Here is a 25,412-nt window from a genome sequence, read left to right as displayed (position 1 = left end):
TCCACAATACAGTCAGCGGTATGTATATATATATATATATATATATGCGCTGGCTGCACGGAAACCTCTACCCCTCTTTTCCATCATCAGCATCATCTCTCCGAGGGCCTGAGGGACGAGAGAGCAAAGCCCTTCCCTACTTCATGATGTCCGAATGTGAGGTGCTGTGCGTTCCTAAAGGGGGCCATTATGCAGTGCTCATTATGTCTGACCTGATGTTAGCCACAGTGGGCCCAGGCACACTGTTTGAGGCCCGGGCGGGCGGTACCACCAGGTCCTCCTGAACCTCTGCATTAAGCAGCCCCCTTTGATCCCTCTCTGCTGTGACAAAGCAGCACCACCAGGCCTCCTAAACGAAGCTCTCAGAACTCAAGCAGCATGAAACAACATCAAGTAGCGCTGGGGAGTAAAATATGTAGATCGACTGGCAGGAAGGAATACGTTTAGAAAAAGGCAAGGTGAGCATAAAGGTGTCCTCAATGGAATTAACCACAATGAGCTGCAGGCCAACGCAAGGCTCAGAAAAGCATAAAAGAAGAGATTAATGGCCGCATTTTCACTGATTGCTCTGAGAATGTGGATTTTACACGATGAAAGCCGAGCATTTGATCTGTTAAAAGGTTATTTGTTATCTCAAGGCGCCCAGAAAGGACTACTATTGTCTTGATCCTTTACAGGTTTCAGACCCGGTTATTAGCATGCTAATTGCAAGTGGCTCGCCGGAAACATATCAAAGAGAGAGCACCATTCAGACCCGTTGTTCTCCCTCCCGGGGCCCGGCGAGATACAGAATTATATTATATCCTCAGAACATGGAACAAACTACACTGAAATGGGTCAAATTAGGGAAGCCATGTTGATCCTGTCTTGAGAGACTATGTTGACTGAAATTGCAGATGCTACTTGAATCACACAGACCAGCAGCACAATGATATGGCAAGAAGTTTTGTTGTATGTTATTGATCTCTCTCTCTCTCTCTCTCTCTCTCTCTCTCTCTCTCTCTGAATAGAGTTTGCCTACTATTAACTGATTTCCTGTCTAGAACAGTCCGTTGAGATGTGGAGACATGAGCAAGAATCACTGGTTTTATCTCTTTAAGGGAAGAAAAGCATGTAATTTATAGAAATGTCCTGAAGAATATGAGAGTGTACACAAAAAAACCCGACTTTTGTAAAACACATTTTTTTATATTACTCCTCCAGATTCTGTCCAAAAATCCCGCAAATCATTACACAGTATCTCTATAGTCATGTGTTCAAGACGGATCTGTCCGCGATATATCTGTCTGGATTTTTGCAAAACCTATTTTTGGAACAAAATGCCTCAAATCATCCAATTGCCATCCACGGCGTAAGAAGAAATGCCACCCTTTTCACATTGGCCTATCATAGCGCCACCAGGAGGCCACAACCTGACCTTCCCCTGGTGGTAATTATTTATTCCGTATAAACATTGTTGGGCATGCACTCGAGCCATACGTCAAACCAGGGTCACTGGAAAAAGAATATGAGCGTGACTTTACTATTTAAAACAAACAAAATGAAGGCCAAATGTTCCTCACCAGGGATTTAGCGCATCTAATATCAATCCACAACATTATCACCAGACAGGAGTGTCCGTGTACCAGACAAACAAACACATTTAATGAGCGGCCTGTTCCTCCGCCATTCTGGTGTGTTGAACTTGAACTGACCCCCCGACCCCACGACTGTCTTCACTATTATAATAATATTATAATAGTGTTATTATCTCTGCCAGGCTGGACAGTCCACCCGTGCAGTGGTGGAAAGTACTTTTACTTAGTACAATTTTGAGGTATTCATACCATACTCAATTTCCAGTACCATCTGCGCATTTTGAGCTTGTAGATCTGCTAGTTTCAAAAGATGATTATACATTTGAAATGAGACGTTCTACATCAGGGGTTCTCAACGTTTAAATGAGACGTTCTACATCAGGGGTTCTCAACGTTTAAATGAGACATTCTACATCAGGGGTTCTCAACGTTTAAATGAGACGTTCTACATCAGGGGTTCTCAACGTTTAAATGAGACGTTCTACATCAGGGGTTCTCAACGTTTAAATGAGACGTTCTACATCAGGGGGTCTCAACGTTTAAATGAGACGTTCTACATCAGGGGTTCTCAACGTTTAAATGAGACGTTCTACATCAGGGGTTCTCAACGTTTAAATGAGACGTTCTACATCAGGGGTTCTCAACGTTTAAATGAGACGTTCTACATCAGGGGTTCTCAACGTTTAAATGAGACATTCTACATCAGGGGTTCTCAACGTTTAAATGAGACGTTCTACATCAGGGGTTCTCAACGTTTAAATGAGACGTTCTACATCAGGGGTTCTCAACGTTTAAATGAGACGTTCTACATCAGGGGGTCTCAACGTTTAAATGAGACGTTCTACATCAGGGGGTCTCAACGTTTAAATGAGACGTTCTACATCAGGGGGTCTCAACGTTTAAATGAGACGTTCTACATCAGGGGGTCTCAACGTTTAAATGAGACATTCTACATCAGGGGGTCTCAACGTTTAAATGAGACGTTCTACATCAGGGGGTCTCAACGTTTAAATGAGACATTCTACATCAGGGGGTCTCAACGTTTAAATGAGACGTTCTACATCAGGGGGTCTCAACGTTTAAATGAGACATTCTACATCAGGGGGTCTCAACGTTTAAATGAGACGTTCTACATCAGGGGGTCTCAACGTTTAAATGAGACATTCTACATCAGGGGGTCTCAACGTTTAAATGAGACATTCTACATCAGGGGGTCTCAACGTTTAAATGAGACGTTCTACATCAGGGGGTCTCAACGTTTAAATGAGACGTTCTACATCAGGGGGTCTCAACGTTTAAATGAGACATTCTACATCAGGGGGTCTCAACGTTTAAATGAGACATTCTACATCAGGGGGTCTCAACGTTTTTGGCTGGGGACCCCGGGTGGAAATGCTTTGGCCATTCTCTCGCGAGAACTAATATTTTTCCTAATTCTGAGCCTGGCTGTATGAAGATTTCAGGTTCAGACATGAATACAGATAATTATTGTAGCCATCTACAGTATAGGGTCTGATTTGTACATCTCTAATTTATTTGTTTTATACAAGTCAAGTCCGTCATGACTCATGAATGAATATTGATTTATGGCTCTCATATTTTAGCATTATCATTCATAAGTTGTGGTACAAAAATTGTCAAATAAAAAAGTAGTTTATGCGTATAACAGCTTCCTATACAATTACCAATTGTCTAAACGTAGCCACTGCAAACTTCAACACACAGATATGTTGCCCTATTCTTCCCCCACTGACACCCTTAGATCTCCATATATGGAGCTGACCTATTCTGACATTCCATATGTTGATCTGACCTCATCAAACCCTGTACACTCAAGACACGCTCCCTATATGGCCAGACCTCATCAAACCCTGTACACTCAGACACAAGACACTGCCCCCGCTGCCACCCTTAGACCTCCATATATGGAGCTGACCTATTCTGACATTCCATATGTTGATCTGACCTCATCAAACCCTGTACACTCAAGACACGCTCCATATATGGCCAGGACATAATTCATTCCATTGTTGATCTGACCCCCCATGCCAAAGCGCCAGCACTCACCAGGCAGTCTGCCGTCACCCAGGCGGATGGATGCGTGAACACGACCTAGGACGCTTCTCGCCCTCATGGCGTCCTCCTGGTTACAATAAGCCTAAAAAGCCTAAAGACCAGCGATAATTCCCATCAAAGCAGAGTCGGACAGTAAGGGGGTCATCCATCAGAGGGGCAGGGGACTGTTACACCACAGAGCCCAGATAAACCGTAAACTCAATATGGACATTTGTATAATTCACTGCTCTTAGTTTGAAATGTAAAGTAATTTGCACTAATCTGCCACCATGGAAAATGCACTCTTTTTAGACACTGAGGCACTGCAACCATATCAAGTCAGCAGAGATGAGGATTGGTGAATTATGAATGATGATAGCCCTGCTGTAAAAAGGCATAAAGGAAATAATAAAATAAAACATCTAGTGGAGCCGTGATGAACATACACTGAAAATGTGCACTTCAGCAAACAATCAGGTGACGTCAATTATCTGAAATTGGGCTGACTATGGAGCATTTCTATTCTGGCACTGGCACAGTCAACCTTTTAATGGCAGGCTGTTATGTGATAGCTATCTGTCTGTCTATTACTGCGTCTGGTCGCCCTGACAGAAGACTATTTTAAAGGCGAGGCAGACAGAGCCATTGTTGCTGCCTGCCCACACACTGATCGGAGGGGTTTTGTCCTGTCGGGGTAAAGGTCAGTGGCCAATACTTGACCTCTGCTACCTCCCAAGGGCCTCCTTCTCCGTCCAGACCACCTAGTAACAGGAGATTGCATGGCCCATCTACCACTCACACAGCTACTGAGTCAGAAAATAGCCATGGCTGCCCTCATCGACCCCCTCACCTGGTCAACACGATGGACTGTCACCATGCTGACAGTGTGGCTTAGGGAGAGTTTGGACATTGGACATCACACTGTCATTAACAGATGGTTGGATATTTACACTACAGAGTTACTATTCAATTTAGTCAACTCAGTCAGTCAGTCAATACATTAATCACGGAATAAGTCTGTGATATAGATAGGCAAGGAGAGCGATAGGCAGATAATCCCAGATACGAACCAACCAACCACATACTCATACCCATATAAAGGTTCTGAACCTATTCATAGTGTTTATCATCTACGTAGCATTTGAAAAGTATGAGGTTCAACAAAACTATAGTTAAATGTGTGCAGAGATTAGTAAATGAACAAGTAAAGTTATTGATAGAAAATACAATCATTAAGAATTCCATTATAATGAAAGATGAGCTACTGAGACACATGAAACGTTATTATTCCAGACGATACCAAGGCCAGTACATTATTTCCCATGAGTCATTATTATTATTATTATCCATATCTTCACTATGGACTCACAGGTCTTGGCTATACAATACACTACTGTGTGTACAGTGCACACTAACACAGAGCAATCAGGCAATATGTCTGCTGACGTTAAATTTTCATACATCCACAGGGGCTGAAAATGTGCTTGAGACTGCACTTAACCACCACACAACACCAGCACTTTCCTTCCATAATACAACACCATGCATTCACCAATTATACACAGCATTAATATTACAATTTAATAACAGAGATTTCATTTAATCGGCATGCCAACCACAGCATTATGAATTTAACAATACCAAAACGGCCCTGATGAATAATAATAATAATAATAAACACCTTTCATTTAATTCTGTACGGGAACCCCTTTTGGTGTTATACTTTATGTTATACTTTAGCTATTGATAATAAAAAATAGCAGATCTACAAGCTCATAGCGTGCCACTGCTATTTTTGAAAAATCGTGAAAATGCGGCACAAATCTTTGAATATATATTCTTTCAGAATACTTTTTTTTTTATTTCGACGTCAGGCCTACATGGGTTAATTGTTCTATGAATTCCCAATTAGGCTGGAAGGAGGAGGGAAAAAAATACAAAACATTAAAGTGCTTCATCCGTCTGATCTCAGAGATATAGGCTTTGAATAGTTCACAGCCTGTACTGGTCCTGAGCGTTAGAGAGTCAGGGCAGCATCTTTGTTAAAGAAAGGGCATTTTGTCAGGCAGGGAGGTGCAAGGGAGACGTCAAGCAGGATTGTTTACTTAGTTGTGTGCCGTGTCACGCACATAGAATTGGCGATCTACAAGCTCGCAACGTGTCACAGCATGACATTTTGTGAGCTGGTAGATCTGCTATTTTTTGAAAGTATATCAAAAGCCCTTCATGGTTCAAACACTGCAACACCATCCATAGCGTATAGTGTTGAGAGAAAGAAAACCTAAGAGGGGAAATAATGAGAGCCTCTCGCTCCAACTTCTGCCCCGTGCACCCACACACACACACACACACACACACACACACCTCTCATTCGACATTCTCACCTCTCGCCCTCTCATTCGACATTCTCACCCTCAACCTGAAAAGGGACTCACCGACTCAACCGACCCTTCAACTCAAGACTTGGGAATTCCAATCCTATTTCACATCCTAGAACAAAACAGCCTGATCCTGATTACTGATGCATTTCAAAGCAGGCATCATTATATTTTCACACTGCTTTTCCTCTTAAAAAATGTACTGAAAAACCTTTCTGTCAGTTCCCAGGAGCCCGGCTTCTCCACTTCTGCTATGGTCTTATTAGTCTCCTATCTCGCGCTGCCTGCTGGGGGGGAACACATTGCTATGCATTTCTCTGTCTCTCTGACCTCTCAGTGGATGGAATTCATTGGCCTAGCCCTCTTTTTTTCCCCCTTGCTTTGGAGAAAAGCAGGCGCTGTCTGATACAGCTATTAAAACATAAACACCATTAAATAAGGATGTGCAGCCAAAAGGGATACTGAGAGAGACAGAGAAACCTTTGCTTTAACATTAGGTGAGGCCTAGAAGCTAAATACTCTTTATATACGCTTTTTCATTATGCTCAAAATCCTATGTATCTAAATGTGGTCCAACTGGAACTGTACATTAAAGAATATACTAAGGAATAAAAACGAATGTAAAAGCACTGTGCCCTAGGCTATTATGCAAGCAATAATTATATAATATATAATATTACAATAAGTCATATCTGCTTCTCAGTAACTGCTACAGTTAGCTTGGAAATCTCACACACTAAACTATACAATTATACTGATTTGCCAGATGGTGTGTCTCAAAAACAGAATTCATTATTTTTCCCCGGATCCTGTGGGTCTCTAGTCTATAGAACATTAGCAGCAAGGAATCTCCGCTGGAATTGAAGCTGACTTTCCATTCTCTTTCAGCCTGCTGTTCCTATTGATGGCCCAGCAGATGACGCTATTTCACCTTCCACCGGTCGCAATCTTGAAATAAATGCACCGCGTCTCCGTGTAGGTGTGTACATACATACATACAGTACACGTGTACGTCTGTAATCCACGTAACCGGAGAACCGTTCACCCAATCACACCTTCCACACGACCACAGGGAGTGCAGTCAGTGCCTGGTGTCGAGTCAGCTCACCTGTACAATTCCCATAGCCTCAGCCAATTGAGCGTTCGATCGCTAGTTTAAAGTCTTTTTGAAATAATCATGATATGCGTTTAGTAATTAAAGATAAAGTAGGGTAATGTTTGCGGTTTCATTTCAGACCGTTATAGAAAGATGGCGGATTTGAAATCGCTGAAAAACAGCCTTCAAAACGGGTCTGTAGAAACCAATTTAGATTGTGTCAAATGTCATTGTCTAGACACAGGATCTGACACAAACTTTGACCGGATGGTCAAGATTCAATTTATCCCCCAAGCAAGTAGACCGGCTCGATTAGATCAATGGTAAAACTTTCAGCACTTAGAAGAGGAAAGTTAGATATAGTGCTGCTTTCTTATGTTTATTTTGTGGTTTTCGCCTTTATTTTATATTTTTTATAGTGGGATTAGAGTTCATGGGGAGAGAGATGGGGGGGGGGGGGGGTGACATGCAGTATAAAGGCCGTCGGGATCGGGAGTCGAACCCGCGGCACACTGCCAGAATGGATTACCATTTGACCGCTGAGCCACGGCCCGGGCCACATCGAGCTGGCTTTAATATTATCTTTTTGTTTCTAGTTTCTACTTCAGGTCAAAATGTCAAAATGGAGTTCTAGGTTAGGAAGGATATTAGGGACTGAGTGACTTAATAAAATAGAGGGGAAAAAAGAGTAATTAAAGAGAGAGAGAGAGAGAGAGAGAGAGAGAGAGAGAGAGAGAGAGATGATTAGAGTGGAAAGGGAGGGGCTTTTATTGCAGGGTTCTTTACTGCAGTCACTGAGTGGCTCGGCTGACCGGAGAGAGAGAGAGGCCTGCAGAGAACTGCGGGGGTTGATGAGGTAGTCCGGCTGAATGATATACATGGGCAGCCACGGGCGAGAGCTGTCCATTAGTTACGGGGTCCCTGTAATGCTCGGCTCCAGTACATTATTTTCAAATGCATCAGTCAGCGTCGTGCAGCACAGATAAATTCTAATGCCTGGGATCTGTAATGCATACTCTCACCGCTGCCATATTACGCTGCAGGTTAGGAGGGCAGGGAGAGAGAGGGGGGAAAAATGTAATTTATTTTTCACTGCGGCCAGTATTCCTCCCATTAGCTTCAAACGTGATATAAGTTATGGCCTTTAACGAGTGCCTTTAGCCACCAGAGCACGCAGCACACAAGACTGCAAGGCATAGGGGTGGGCCAAGGGCCGAGGGACTGGCAGCCGATATGGCATGGATATGGCATCAGAGAGCCAAAGGGGTGGGCCAAGGGCCCAGGGACTGGCAACCCATATGGCATGGATGGATGGATGGAGTGGGAATAGAACTCAGCTTTCTGACACACTAGCTAAATCACGTTTATCTAACTCTAATCAACACTAATTATCATAAACACACCAGTTCCGACTAGCCACATCCAGTTCGGACCGGCAGCGGTCTAAAGTCAATCAATGTCAAACTGCAGGATATGCCTTGAGTATATTATGTATAAAATACCACTCAAACTAGAGCTAGTTGTCTGGGTTAGGACCCGCCGCAGTGGTGTCCGGTGAGAACTTAACTAGGATGCCGAAATCTCTGACACAACGATATCTGTGTTATATCTGGGTTGTAAGGCCAAATATTGCTAAGGAAGGCAATGGAGTCTCTCGCGAGGTGCGTAGCAAATGCTGCTAGCCCCGTCTCTCTCTCTCTCTCTCTCTCTCTCTCTAGGGCAACAACCACTCTTATATGGAGCGCAGCAGTCCCGCCCCTGACGAGCAGCCTGGAGAGAGAATGTCCCATTCATTTTTCCCATAGACGTATTTAAAGTATTTATTTAAAGACCTTTAAAGCCTCGGACGAAGCCAACTCCACTGCTGACAAATCCTGACAAAACACATTTTTTTGGGACGAAAAATATATTAGAAGGAAAAAAAAAGGGCAGGGTATAAAACCTTTTATGTTGTTTTTCTTCTTTCTAATTATTTGTTCGGCCCAAAAAATAGTTGTCATGATTTATTTGTCACCATCCATCCGAGTTGGCTTTGTCTGAGGCTTACAGGTCTTTAAATAAATCATTTTTTTTATTTTTATTTTATTTTATTTTTTATTCCACTTAATTTTAAAATGGTAGTCAACCTTGCCCACAATTGGAGTCATCTCAGACGACTGACATCACAGGCTGGCCACATCGAGCCCATGTGGACAGTGCGTGAGGCCACGTGATCTTGTGTTTTTAGTTCAACCAAGTTGTGGACAGTGGATTACTCCACAATAAAGAGTGCAATAAGGGGGGGAAAGTAACAGTTATACCTCAACCCTTAAAATAAATCATCAGCATTGTAACTTGTAAGCAGACATAATAGTTTTGTTTATGCAGAAAGAAATTATCAACTTTTTTTTGGCAAACACCAATGCCATAAAATGTGCATCATCAAGGTATTAAATAATAGTCCCATCATACACCCACGACATTCAATATTAGGAGACTATTGTTTTTTCTTCACTACATGACCACAGTCATATTTGCCTCTGACCACAGTCAGTTTGACACCTGGAAGGTCCTGTGTCCTGCCACCCTCCACCAGCACCACGTTGTGCTCCTGTAGGTTGTGTCCCTCGCCAGGAATGAAGACAACTGCTTCCTTCCCGTTAGACAGACGAACTCGGGCACATTTACGATTGGCTGAGTTTGGTTTCTTGGGTTTCCGGATCATGGTCTTCAAAACCACTGCCTTTAGCTGAGGACGACCGAATGTAGCACCGACTTTTTTAGGTGGTGATTTGGGTTTCCCTTGACGGTGCATTTGGTTCAGAGTCGCCATTGTTCTGATAAGGCATGGTCCTGTCCATGTGGAGGAAGTCTGGGACACTTGTAAAAGTGATGCCAACATTGGTCTAAAATTAAAACTCCACAACGACATCGTCCCTGCTTGTATAATCCTCTGTATAATGCTGCGGTTGTACACTAATTACGGTATGCGTATGGCTAATTGGCTATAACAATAAAGGACTTTCTTATCAACATTGCGCTATTCTTCACATGCTAGTGGGGTTAGCTCATGGGAGACTAAATAAATCTTTTTGAAACGTCTATGGTAAAAAATGAATTGGGAAATTCTCTTCTGGGCCTCTCGTCGTCATGAAAGGGGGCGGGACTGCGACGCTCTATACTAGGGAAGGCTTGTCACGATGATGATGCCAGACGGCTGAATGACAATCCATATATGGAGTTTCTACATTGACCCGATGTCAGCACTAGATGTCTCTGTCGTCTCCATACATGGAACTCTCGTGAGAGGGGGAGTGAGAGCCTTCGTTACAGTATGTACACACAGACATTGCATTTATATAGTTACTGTATGTCTTATTTTCAATTGTGTAAGGATAATCCTATAGTGCAATATAAGGAGGATGAATGTGTGATAAGTAAGTGAACGTGTGAATGCCAGCGTACCCTTTGCCTCCCGCATTCAGATTGCTCTTTGAAGCGTGTGAAGGGAGCTTGGCCCATCTCTTCTCCACCACTCAAAGATTCCTTACCTTTACCAATCAAATGTCACGTCTGGGGGAAAAAGGAGCCATGCTGACATTTTAAACAGCTCTGGGATATATTATATTAGAGAGCAAATGTTTGTGCCTGAGCTGAAAATGGGTTGTGTAACTAGAGTCATACACATGCAGAACTTTAATTCTGTTCTGTTCGAGAGTCCGTTGTGCACATGGGGATTCACACACACTTCATCTTTAACTTTACATTCCTTCCACACTCACTTAACACAGAATGCTAAATCAACTATATCTATATAAAGACCCCCCCCCCCACTGATCTGTCTCCATTAATCTTCTCCGTTCTCTTTCCTCAAGCTTTTTAACAGAGTATCACTGGGTTATGGCCAATCTATCCTGCTGGCATAGCCCTTATTTTCAATTATTGACAAGTGCCTAATTAGCTGTGCACTTTTAAGGCATGCCTTTAGTTGCAGAGGGGGGAGAGGCATTGTGTATGCATAATCAATACCCCCTGTAATGCTCAGCTATCATCTGTTGCTGTATGTCAGAACTCTGAGATCAGCCAATCTATCACACGCTGATTAAGATTTCTTCTTTTCTTTCTCTTTTTTTTTTACCCTTAATGATGATACGATTAGCCCTTTAAACACTGAATGGCAAAAGTAATCATGGGAATGGAGATAAAGCCATCAAAGTATGTACTAAGTGTGTATTTGGTCTTCTTACCCATTCATTAAACAACAACAATACAAGTGGCTTTTAAAAAAGGTACTTATTATTATTATTTTTTTATATAATTTTTATCCCACGATTTTGTAACCCATTTTCACCCCTGTGTCAATTATCTAATGTGATCCTGGGCTCTACACACCCTCCACCAACCTGGGGAGAGCAACGGACTTGAACTCATGCTTCCTTCATGCCTGAGTGTCCAAGTTGCTTCTTTCCACCTGACAGAGGGGGAGTTTCCCTGGTTGGACGTAGCGCGTGGAAAGAACATGTTATTCCAACCAGTTCCTTTCCCCTCCATCAGGCGCCCCGGCTGGCCAGGGGGAGGCAGTTTAGAGACCAGGATTACTGCATGTATTTTGTGAGGGTACCTCAAGGGGCCAGCTAGGCACTCCAATGTTGAAGCGCTGGGCCCTAGTGGTAAGAGGAAGGACTGCAGGCGGACCCGTGGATTCTTGACGAGGAAACCCCGTGCAACCGAGCGCCCAATGTAAAGCCCAGGTGCACTCTGGGTGCACTTCCGCATTTGGACACCAAAATTTGGTGTCCAAATGCGGAAGTGAAATGCTGAATCAGCGAAAAGACGGTACTTCCGGCAGCCTTCCGGGTGCTTCAAAACGCCACTGAGCAACTTCCACTGACATGAATAGTGGAGGGGGCGGAGCTTCGCGCTAGTTTAGTCTCTATCCTTTTAATACTCTATGGGGTACCTACCCTAGGGGACACGGGGAGAACATACAAACTCCACACAGAAAGGCCCTTTCGCCAACCCCACCTTCGGGTACTTCTTCTTGACTATCTGACCACACGCATGAGTACCAAAGACATATAGTAGATATACTTAAGCTGAACTGATGGCTATCATCAGCAATTAGACCTCAGCCACGTATAAACTAGACACATTGCATCACTATCTATCTCTGCAAGGCCCAGAGTAGAGATTATTGTTTGTGTTTTGTGTCTGTAGGTTAGGTTTTGTCCACAGCTAATCTCCCAAACTACTAAACCCATAAGCGTCATATTTCTTCTGCACGCTGCCAGATCCACGCCGTCTCTCCAGGCTGTGGGATACACGTGTCCGCAGCGCTATGGAGTGGGGCTAGCCAATCGACACAAGCTGTCCGTCCAGCGTATATATGGGATCTACACTATGCTAATTTTGCCCCTCCTTTCGGCTGCAGCTGAGCAACTATTGCCTCGGAGTGGATAATCCATGCACGTTAAAATGAGGGCTTGTCAAAGTTAACACATTATTAATGCATTAACGCATTGCCTTTTTGACCTATCGAAACATCCGTATCATCCAAGACACAAAACGGCCGCCTCCCTCCCAAAGCCCTGCTCTCTCTGCTAAACAATATATTTGCACATGGGCCTCATGGCAAAAAAAAAGTCTAAAGTTCACATGTAACTGTGCTGTACAACAAAAATAGTGTCACATGTGACAGGAAAATATTGAAACTATTTATTTGGCATTTAGCGCTATGCTTTTTGCACTTATTTGACATGAGCATCATGAAGTAAAATATAGCAAAGCATGTTCTTTTTGGTAGTCTTTTTTTTACTGTTGTGAAGCAGCATTCAGAAACAAGTTGATGCACCTGTAGTGATATGATTATCAAATCAGTCTCCTCTGTGTCTGGTGTGCCTGACAATACCCCCTCTGCCTATCTGTTTTGCCTTCCTTTGTGTGTGTTTTTGAGTGGTGCAACCACTCCTACAACCAGCAATGTCCGTGTTGTACACCTATGTACCCATGTGTGTGGTATGTACCCATGTGGTCATGAGCACCAGTATATGACTATAGGGTACCAGTAGGGGGCGCCAGAAACAGAGGGATAGTGCTGCAATGTTGCCTGCTAATGAGAGAGAGAGGTAGGGGAGCTGCACCACTCACATTTTCCTTACATAGACTAGATCAGGGGTAGGCAACCTTTATTATCAGAAGAGCCATTTTTGGCCCAAAAACGTATTACAATTCTATCTGGAGCCGCAATATATGTTTGCTTTAATAAAGCAAACATTAATTATTTGTGATTTTTCTGGTCTTTCAATATTACATTTCATTGTTTGCTAATTCCTCAAAGCATATCAAGTATACTGTAGCAGTAAGCATTGGTGGTGAAAACAAACAAAGATGTCTCATCATTAATACATTCTTCTATTCTTGTCTATTGTCTTTCATTAAATTTGATTCTTATTTTTACAATATCAAAATGAAAGAATAACTTTATGCCTACTACAAATTCAATAAAAAAAATATGAAATGTAAATGTGTGTAATATGTAAAAAAAAAAAAAATTAAAAAGAAAAGAAAAGACAAAGAAAACCTTATTCCTTTTCATACTTCTTTGCCGTAGAAACTGGGAGCCACGGGAGAGGGCCTATAAGAGCCACAGGTTGCTACCCCTGTCCTGGTATGGTATGCATATCTAACCCCTGGACTAGATACATCATAATGCTTTGTGGCTCTCCATGGTTTTCATAACAGTCTTTAAATAAATTATTCCTATGGGAGAATGCATCGGTTTTGATTTCCTGGGCCACTCGTTTTTCTGAAAGGGGGAGGGACTGCGGCGCTCTAGGGATGAACACTATAGGTTGAAAGTGGTTAAAAAAGTATAAAAGTATTAAAACAGTATTTTCCTACATAAAGGTGTAACCTTTTCTGCAGATAAACACACCTTCTTCCATTCTTAAAGTGATACAGTGATACTTGGACTAGGGAGGCTATACTGTTTGCAAGGCACTATGGAAAGATGTAAAATCAAATCACCAAACACGGGAAGGAGATTGGACAGAGACATAATATACAGTAATAATAATGAATTGCATTTTTATGGCGCTTTTCTATGCACTACGTGCCTACTCAAAGCGCTTACAATGGTTCATTCATTCATACATTGGGAGGTGAAGCGGCGATCAGTCGACGCCAGCGTCCTCACTTCCCACAATATGTCAATGTTTCTGCAACTTGCCATACTTCCACTGCACGAAATATGCCTGAGTCATATACATGTACTTTATGTACTTTAAGTGTAAATAAAACCTCTCTTTTCATACCCATTACTGTTACTATCCAAGTAAGATAAGGTATTTTGGTATGAAAGCCCACATCTTTAATTTATCAAAGCAGCTTGGACATAACTATATGTGTAGCATTTGTAAAAGACGACTTGTATTGTGCAGAGAGACCACCTCCGTGTATATTTCCAGTTAGATAAAACTGGCAGCATTGCATTGGAGCAGTGAAGAACATGACACTTATGATATTGTTATTGGCTGGGTTTCCCAAACGCATATGGTGTAAGACTTGTAGTTCTGCACATGCTCAGATGCTCCTCTAGGCCGAACATAGACATTTTGTGAATAGATGTGCCACGCAATGGTAGGCCTCAGGCAAATGTTACATCATGATGATGTACGATGATAAGAGTGCACCTCACTTCACACGGGTGTGATTATTTTTTCTACATCGACATGTTGTGAGCTTGTAGTCAGCTATATGAACTATTTTAAAATGTTTTTTGAAATTGTAAAAAATCACACTTGTGTGAAGTGAGTGGCACTCTTATCATGATACATCATCATACATCAGCCAATCAAATCATCGCATTCCGTGCTACAAACACACACACAAATCTGTGCATAATCTGTGCACAAAGATAAAAAAGTGTAGGCATAAGAGGTGAATCAAGATAACAACTGAAGCCTTATCGCTCTGATCAACCCCTCATCCAGACACTCTACCTCACCCTAACTGGCCACATGGGCTACTTGAGAGAATGCAGCAATTCTTGGCCCAAGTGTCATGTTGTCTCATCTAGTGCCATATCATTGTGCCAGCTCTGTTCTTCCGTTTACCCCAGCAACACAGCCAGGCCTTTAATGCAAATGAATTATGAAGGGGGCTACAGGGCTCTCTTAATTACTCTACTCGCCCGGTCTGAATAATGCAGGATTCAGCTTACGACCATGTTAGTGGGGATTGCATACAATAGTTAACATAACTGCATAACACAGAGCTGGGCTCCCTCGGGCTGGTGTGTCTTTGGGACCAACTCATTAAGTGTATGTGCGTGTGCTTGTGTGCATGCATGCGTGCGTGCGTGCGTGCCTGCGTGTGTGTGTGTGTGTGTGATTCCACCCACTTTGGTAGGTGGTGCATGCTAAATACAGCCGGTCAGGGACAGAGAGACAAGCAGCAGTGGACGTGACAGCCTCTGGCACTTCCACTGCGGGTTCATCAGGCGTTAAGCGTGGGGGGTGTCTGAGATGCATATGTTATTATATACAGTGTATATATATATATATATATATATATATATATATATATATGGGGTGTCTGAGATGCATATGGTAGTGAGACTGAACTGAAGCCCCACGCAGTGAAGCAGAAAAGACACACACAAACACATACACACACGGCAGATAGACGTGCACAGTGCACATTACACAAACACATACACACACGGCAGATAGACGTGCACAGTGCACATTACACAAACACATACACACACGGCAGATAGACGTGCACAGTGCACATTACACAAACACATACACACACGGCAGATAGACGTGCACAGTGCACATTACACAAACACGCACACACACTGCAGATAGACGTGCACAGTGCACATTACACAGTCAAACCCTCAACGTTTCATTTCACTCTGAGAGGACAATAAAAAGCAAGGCGACTGCAGGTGCGTAGGAGAAGGTACTGAAAAAAGGTACTGAAAAAAGGGGAAAAAAACTTCCTGCACACTGTCTTCAAATGCAGTTGAAAAGTCTATTAAGGGACAGGGACCGTTCGCTTACGTTTGTGTACTCTCGTAAGTTACAAATGGATGGAACGTTGAGGATGTGCAGTTCCAAGATTAAAAATGAAAAAATGAAAAACTTAAACCAACATTAGGAGAATATAGAATGATGCCCTGAGAATGGATGGATACTTAATTACTTACTTTAGCTTTGAGCATCTTGTTCAGAAAGCGATGCCTTTTTGAGTTGTTGGAGACAGGTTTGGTGCGTAGGCAGGTGCATCTTAAGGTCCCCGTGTTGCATAGCTTGCTTATCCCTAAACAAAAACAGACGGAAAACAACACAATGAGCTACTTTAACTTTAACCTTTTCACGTAACTTGTGATGTAACACATTGTGGGCTTGTAGATTGATTATTTTTGCTACTTTTTAAAAGGGCTTAAGTGTTTAAAATTTAGAATACTAGATGTTCGGGTCACTATATGTCTCTCACAACTATAGAGTTCGGGCCGCTACGCCACAGGCATGCACTGCCGATCCGATGTATGTGTCTGAGTCAGAGTACCCATTGTATCCGTCTGTCTCTTTTGTGCCCAATTATATGTAGATGTCTGTTTCTGTCCATTGCCTTATATTGAGATATCTGTAACTCTCAGTCCTTGTCCCTTTTATGCCCATATATGGGAGATCCCTGATGTCATTAGTATATGTTCATACAGTATTATGGACAACTGGATATCATAACGTGCATTAACCACATGAAATAAATACACAAATACAAACGTGCACCACCACTTGAGCTCCATTACATCAGCTAATTTCAAAATTAATCTTTAAAGCATTCCCAAATTAGCGACTACACTTCAGAAACAATCCTGAAGAAAAGCAACCCACAACTATGAATATTTGCAACTATGAATCTTTGCAAGGTCTGCTTATAATAAGCAGACCTGGCAACACTGGCAGGCTCTTGCAGACCAGCGCTGCAGACTACTGCCGAGTTACTGTATGTTATTTGATTTCCTCTAACGCATGCGCACATAAAACAGTTTGTTTCTGAACTATAAATGCAAGTAGAACCGGCACCAAGAGCATGGAGGCCACACTCCTTCAGTACCAATAACTGCGATGGGTCGGCCACACCATCAGGATGGCAGAGGACAGGCTTCCACGCCAACTGCTCTATGATCTGCAGGAGGTCAAAAGTGGAGCTCAAAACAGCACTGAAGACTGAGGTATGGAATACAGCACACCTATAGCTGGAAAGCTCTGCCTCAGAAGGCCCTTTATGGAGGCAACTTAGCATTCTGGACTTCAGCGTTTTGAAGAGGAAAGGAGTGAGGCGAGGGAAAAGAAAGAAAGATGATCACTGCAGCCAAGGCCACGACTAATTCTGACTTCATATGCCCTCACTGCAATAAACCATGTGGCGCTCGGACTGGACTTTGGAGTGAGAATGCATTGCCATTGAAGGCGGCTCTATCAAACGGATTTGGCATAGCGGTGGTCTGAGAATACGTTCCCATATTATGCGTGGGCAAGATACATACAATAATAAATAAATGCAAAAGTTGAAAGCCATTAAGAAAGAAATATAGCATTATGTCAGCTTAGAACTTCCTCAACAACAGTATGATTGTCTTAGCATAAGTTAAACGACAAGACACTGTCCTGAATTTTTAGCAGTGTATGTGTATGTCATGGCAGATGCAGTCAGCTCTTTTATATTTTTCATTAAGTGAAGGCTTGCATGGGCCCTTATCAACTACAATGACTGAGAATGAACTGCAGCTTCAAATGAGAAATGGTATAGTTCCCCCCAAGGACTGGGATCTTATCAGCATATCAATCCCAGCATCAGCCATCCAGGTGGCAGGGAGAGTGATGGCCCTCTGTTGTGATTTTACACCACGAGCATATCCAAAAATAGTGAAAGTTTGGGTGCTAATATAATATAATGTAGATGGGTAAGACAGAGAGCATATATGAGTCAAGGATACAACACATGATGAGTGGGCCAGCCACCAAGAGGTAAACAAATCAATCATGTGTGATAAGTGCAGACTTTATCAGAGATGGCCAAGGCCAGAGTCAAACAACCCGTGGCATAAGACAAACACATGGGCTACACTAACGTATAATTTAAACACCAATAAGCTGTATAGCCTGTAGGCCAAGGCCAGTCCATGGTATATACCGTATACACACAGAGCTACCTTTTCAATTCCCATCAAATAAGTGTTACCACCACCAGTCATTAATTTAGGAATGGAAACGATGCAATTATATCATTAGAGAGAGTGTGCTTTTACATGGACCGGCTCCATTATTCATGGAACATATTTAACCCATTTTGGGAGGGAACGCCTTTTGGTGTTGCATTATGCTATGCTTTAGCTATTGAAAAATAGCAGATCTACAAGCTCATAGCGCGCCACCGAGTGGCGCGCTAAGAGCTTGTAGGTCTGCTATTTTTTAAAGAATCGTGAAAAGTGACATGAAAGTGTTTGAGAACGACTGACAGAAAAACATCGCTTTTTCAAAGAAAACAGTCAGGATTTAGAAGACATTTGCAGAATCGTTCCCAGGTCAAAATGGGTTAAGTCTTAAGGATGAGCCCATTTGTGTCTGTGTGATTTCAGGTGCTGTTACTCAGCAGCACTCTAAAACCTTCATGTTGCTGGAACAAGATTGCCACTTTTATGAGACCGTGGTGTTGAAATAGACGCTCAACAACTGATATGTGCCGAAGGGGGTCAGAGGGTGCAATGAACGACACGAAGGGAGCTTTCATCGGGGCACCAATCTTGTCTCATTTCCAATTCATAACCACACCATTAACCCATGTTGGGTGGGAACCCCTTTTGGTGTTAGCATCATGTTATGCTTTAGCTATTGAAAAATAGCAGATCTACAAGCTCATAGCGCGCCACCGAGTGGCGCGCTACGAGCTTGTAGGTCTGCTATTTTCTTTTCCAGAAAACTGTCAGGATGTAGAAGACATTTTTTTGCAGGTCAAAATGGGTTAACATACATATTCACTGTGGACTACATTGTAGCCCGATCACTCTATTGTCCTACAACTGCAAATTGATTCTAGTTGGGTTTATTCTAGCAGCAATAATAAAATAAAATACACTTGTACATTAACCCGTCACCAATTGCTTTTGACGCCTATTTTCGTATGTACCTCCACGCCGATGACACCTTATCACGCCTTTTTTAATATCAATTGATTACGGTGATCAACTATGTCCTGTTTGTGCTCATAAAACTCATAACTATGTTTTGGGTGAATTAACTGACATTTGGAGTAGCCGTTAAATGGCGGATTTTTACGGCCAAAACGGTTAAGGTTAGGGTTAGTGTATGGATGCGTGTCACAAGGCGTGACGGACTGATGGCCATATATGGAGTGTGTCATGACGGACGGACGGACGGACAGACAAACTGATTGGCAGGTTTTGCATGTTTTCATAGTAAACTGCGATCTGTACTGTACACTCACAATAAAAGGACAGAGAAACACTTCTAGATGGAAACACAGTAGGAATATCAGCCTCACATCATTATTTCTTTACAAGGCACAGCTCAAATAAAACACCTACTAAACTTGTATACACTGCATGTTGAAAATAATGGTGTCTCTGGGGCCATAATGTAGAGATGTTCAGGAAAATATAAATGGAGGACCATGGAGAGTACATGCTGCTTCAGCTCACTTATTGACATGTATGACTTGAAAGGCCTTTTTTGTTTACATACACTTTATCTATAAAATGACCTCTAGAAACCACTAACCACTGATAAAACACAGTTTGACAAGAACGCCTCCAGACAGTAATGTGTTTGCCGAATACTGCCAAATTGTCCGAGCCAATGATTAGACGTACTGCAAGGTAGCCTCGTGGTAATCTGGAATACATACATGTTGATAATACCTGTTGATAGTTCTCTTACAGAGGAATTCATGCATGAATCATGAGAAGAATATAATTGACCTCTACCATAACTGTATCCTTCTTATACGTATACTGTATATCTTTAAAGTCATGGTGTAAAATGTATAATATCTATAATCACGTCAGTTTACATACCTCAACTACTCTCACATTGACACATATACTGTCAGAGATAAATTAACTTTTTACTGTATTCACTTTTTACTCTCAGAGTTAAACTAAGACATTTTATAGAGACAAGAAAACTGTCATAATGAATTTAATTTAACAAAGTAAAGTACGCTGAATAGCAGCTTGAAATATCCGTCTTAATTTTATTCTACACTACCAGGTGCTTTCACATACGAGCATCAACACATCATCAAAGGCATGTGAAATGAAGGCTTTAATTGTTGTTCCACCAACCACGTAGCCTAACGAAGGCTCTAATTGTGTTTCCACCAACATAGCCTAAGGTGTTTGCGTAAAGGGGGGGGGGAACAAAGGCTTTTAGATAATAATATTATTGAGTCTGACAACAGAGTGGCGTACAACCTCTGTTAAATATAAATATAATTAAGAGAACAAATTAAGTGTTGTAATACCATGCACTACAAGACAAAATCAATGGTTCCACTGATCTTCAGAGGAGCTGTGTACAACAGCGCTATCATTAGGCCTCTTCATGATGCTCAAACACACATAGATGAGCTTTTCATTTCATGGGGCTCCAAAAATGAAAATCGCCTGCATGGAAAAGGAGGCTACGTCATCTCTCCTTATCCTCCTATGCATCTCTCCTTATCCTCCTATGCATCTCTCCTTATCCTCCTATGCATCTCTCCTTATCCTCCTATGCATCTCTCCTTATCCTCCTATGCATCTCTCCTTATTCTCCTATGCATCTATAATAAATAAATTAATAATCGTTCTACGATTTTTTTAATTTACCAATTTTTTTTTCCTTTTCGCTTCATACCGTTCCGTAGAGACGGCCTACACGCACGATCTATATACCAAATGAAAGCCCTAATTTAAAAGAATTAGCGAGATTTGAGCGTGAGACAAGTGAGACTTCAAGGCAGCAACACATCACTCTTCCATGGGCTGTAGACAGGCAGCCAGGCAGGCTATGAAGCATCTCTTCCATGGGCTGTAGACAGGCAGCCAGGCAGGCTCCACTGCCGTAAGGCTATGAGGCAATATAGAACTGGGCATAACCGGCAACGGATATGGGATCTCTTAAAGGCAACGGCACGGTGATTGGTTTAATTATTATAACGCCCAAACCACACCTATGCATAATATAACGGGTAACGGAGGTGTTTTAGGGATTTAGACAGGTAACCAAAATACCAACTTTAGTGGGGGAACACCCCTTCCCCACTGCTAAATCCCAAAACAGTGCATTTAGAAAGATCAAACGAAAATGGAGCCCTTGGTGTTTTATGTTTATACTATATTTCTCAAGAAAACTTTTATTGTACCGTAGTAATGTAAACACAATATGGCCATTATAATCGATATATATATTCCATTGACTTTGCAATACTTCCAATACCTGTACAGTTATAATTACAGTAGTTGTATGCAGATGTCACACAACACATGATAAATCAGGCTTATCTAGCACCATGACTACCACAATTGTTTTGGTCACAGAGCATAGTTTATTGTAATTAGATTGCAATAAAGTAAATGTCGTAACAGTATGATACCATTAGAAGATGTTTCTTTGGTTATGTTGATGTTTATTTTCAGATATTAAAGGGATATTTCAACTTTCAAAAATGTTTTGGGTCAGTCTACGTTCAGGCTTTTGGGAGCACCCCGGGACAATTTATAAGTTTCTTGATTGAGTATTTAGATATTTTATATTAATTTTATCAGACATGCCCCCCTTTCCCTCCATTTTCAAGTGTGTGTGTCCGTTCCACCCCCCCCCCCCCCCTCCCCATTTATTTTGAATTGTATTGAAAAATGCAACAAATAAAATACAATTAAAAAAGGAATTAAAAAAAAGTAAACAAACAAATATGCACCCTCACGTACTAGGAGTCACCAGAACCAAGGACAGGTGTTTTCAATGAATCTAACATGGTTAAAATGGAGTTTGAAGTTACAATAGGGTTTGTATAGGAAGGGGGCATGTCTGATAAAATATGTAAATACTGAATCAAGCAACTTAAAAAGTGTCTGCCTGGGGTGCTCCTAAACATTTGAAAGTGAAATATCCCTTTAAAGAAACAGAAAAGAAGTACATGAAAAGTGCAGCAGGCCCTAAATGTTCTATGAAGTGTTGAATGATTTTCAACACCGAACATGTATAGTCATAAAAGACCAATTATATACGGGCCGTTTTCTTTGGAAAGTTGCTGTTGTGGAGGCAACATGTGTTACCAATTCTTGCTCAGTGCTATCTCTGCTATCCTGTCCTGTGGCCTCGTTTATAAAATGCTCTTAAGTTAAATTGCAGTTTAGGTAAATGCTTACCACACAAATCCACGATGAATTATTGATTCATAAAACCTTAATAAGATGTGGAAACGATTGTTATCTCTATGTCAGACTATAGATGCATGTTAATTTCCTCCTGCTTATGTTAGGAAGATACTACTGTATACTACTGTATGTTAGGAAGGTGCTACTGTATATACATGTAGGCTATGCACAGCATCGCACATCCTCTGAACTTCTGAAGCACAGAGCTGCTGTGCTCCTTCCTGATATAATAAGCACATTGACTGGCATGTCATCCCTTACAGGTGTGAGGAATTAAGACCAAAATCCAAACTCAATGCGCTTTCAGTTAACCCATTCTGACCGGGCACCCATTTTGGTGTTAGCATCATGTTATGCTTTACCTATTGAAAAATAGCAGATCTACAAGCTCATATCGCGCCACCGAGTGGCGCGATACGAGCTTGTAGGTCTGCTATTTTTGAAAAATTCGAAGAACGACTGACATTTTTAGAATCTGATCTCAGGTCAGAATGGGTTCTTCAGACCAGTGTGTGTCCAGTGGAAACCTCGTATGAATCTGATCTCAGGTCAGAATGGGTTAAAGACATGATGAGAGATGCCATAAGCTGTGTGGCAAGCAAAAATGCAAACATGAGCTCAGCCACAGCTTTTTTTTCAATGTCGCTTTCGTTTCTCAAGCATTTCATGTTTTTGTGTGTTGCTTTTGCAAAAGACGCTGTATTCATGCATACCGTCCTGAACCTGTCCAAATAAGGACGTTTTCTATTTACAGCCGATGAAAAGGCACGCATACCAATGATACCATAAGAGAAAACTTTGCCTGCACATTTCATTCATCTAGGGCTGCAGTTCACTTTCTTTGGTTTTTCATGGTTCAATTAAAATAAACACTGGTCATATGGACACTGGCTACAGGAAACGGCATTCACATGCACACATCTAAAATAATTTGAGATTAAAAAAAATAATCACAGGTGACATAACCAATTAAAGGTTAAAGTATGTTGTGGAAAATGAACACACACACACACACACACACACACACACACACACACGCACACACACACACACAGAGTTAAGACAACCCACTGAGCATCTTTCAGGCTATTAGAAGTCTAAAATACGTGTAAAATACGCCCAAATGGCCATCTAAAATGGGTTATACTGTAGCTGGACAGAATATAAAGAATATACAGTACTGCAGCAAACCCTAAACTTTAAGCCAAAAGGAGATAGGGGCTGATTAAGCAATAAAGGACTAAATTGACCATACTACATACTGTACTTTACATAGGCTAACTACTAATAGCATTTTCCCCTGTTCAGCTCTTATTTTGAAGAGCCAAACATCTCGACAGGATGTTGTGAACTTATGTTGGGGTGTGTGACGATGCAACATCGCTCCATGTTTGCCGCGGGTGCTGCTCTAACATGATGCAGAAGTATCACATCGCCGGCTCTGGGCCCTGCGGAATAAACCTCGTTTTGACCAGAAATGCCACCTGGGACAAGGAATATAGGAGATACAGGCCATTGAAAGAAACGGATAGAATGGGTGATTATGGCCACGGTGATTCTTAATGGCGCGATCCTGTGTTATTGACAGCAGGTGCTTTCCAATCAGCCATTAGGCTGGAATGCCCCACCCATGCTCACCTGTTGTAAAAGGGTTAAGCAGGTAGGCACTAGGCAGAGCACTCCATCAGCCCATTGTTTTCACCCTCACTGTATATGTTTCTATTCCCTTTTCACCACCTTTATGATGAATCCCTGTTCTTTGGCTATATAGAAGTGTCTATTTGTACGTCTCTAAGGGCTGTATTTTGCGTGTCTTAAGTACTAGGTCTTATTCCCTAACTTGAGTAAACTAAAGACCTGGAGGCGTGGTCAATGCCATTTGGCTATTCTGAGTGGCCAAAGAGCATTGATCACGCCTCCAGGTCTTTAGTTTACTCAAGTTAGGTAATAAGACCTGGTACTTAAGACACGCAAAATACAGCCCTAAATGTTTTGATGAATTGAACAAGGTGGACCCTCTTGTAAACAAGTGTAATGCTTTTATTGGGTCGTCCACTCACAGTTAACAGTCTTTGTATCGAGTCTGTGCTTGAAATGTAACTGTAATTCTGCAAACTGTTAATAAATATTTCAATCAATCAATCACTCTAGTGATGTGTGTGGGCGTCACACCAGCTAGCAACCCGACGCTAACGTGAGTAGCATTATGACTTGATCAATCGAAAGCACTATAAAAGCGCAATTGCCGTAGGGCTATACGGCAATGGTGTTAATTGGCTTTGATTGACGTATATTAATAGCAATGGCGTGAAGTGAGTTAAATGGATTTAGGTCTCACACACACACGCACACACACACACACACACACACACACACACGTGCACACACACACACACACACACACACGCGCACACACACACACACACACACACACACAGGTAAAATTCCAAACATGTTGGTCCAGAAATGTCACGTTTCACAGAGCAGCTCATTAGAATGCATGTGAAAAATAAATGGTCTGTGCAAACATAATTGCATCAATAGTTATATGCTAATTCCTGAAAAATAATTGCGGCACAGAAGAGGAAAATATGAAGACAATTCGTCCGCGCAATTACGTTGCGTCGTTGATATATACACAGTAAACAAATGTGAATGAGCGTAGCGACAAATTTAAATAGCGGCGCATAATCACAGAAGTCAAATTAACAAAGGCTTGATTAAGACGCGGCGGCAGCACAATGTACTCGCGCATGATGAGAGAGAAAGGAAAAAAGAGATAAAGTCCACAACCAAAACACCAGAATACAGAACAGTCCCATAGTCTTCTGTCCTTGCGAGTCCTATTCGTGGCAACAGAGAAGGTGGCA

The 25,412-nt window shown here is 41.9% G+C and overlaps 1 protein-coding gene across 1 annotated transcript in view; it reads right to left on the bottom strand.

Moving 5' to 3' along the window:
• Positions 1 to 9,201: 9,201 nt before the first annotated feature.
• Positions 9,202 to 25,412, bottom strand: part of LOC308331553 (small ribosomal subunit protein uS12m-like) — a 265,229-nt gene continuing 249,018 nt past the window's right edge. The window contains exon 2 of the mRNA XM_080787038.1: positions 9,202 to 10,152. Coding sequence (XP_080643164.1) covers positions 9,583 to 10,017 — 435 coding nt within the window. The 5' untranslated portion in view covers positions 10,018 to 10,152 and the 3' untranslated portion in view covers positions 9,202 to 9,582. The remainder of the gene's footprint in view (positions 10,153 to 25,412) is intronic.

The sequence above is a fragment of the Protomyctophum bolini genome (assembly GCF_963924005.1).
Source record: "Protomyctophum bolini genome assembly, chromosome: 1".
NCBI lineage: Eukaryota > Metazoa > Chordata > Actinopteri > Myctophiformes > Myctophidae > Protomyctophum > Protomyctophum bolini.
Note: the sequence above shows the minus strand (reverse complement) of the source record. Positions and strands in the feature narration are given on the sequence as shown.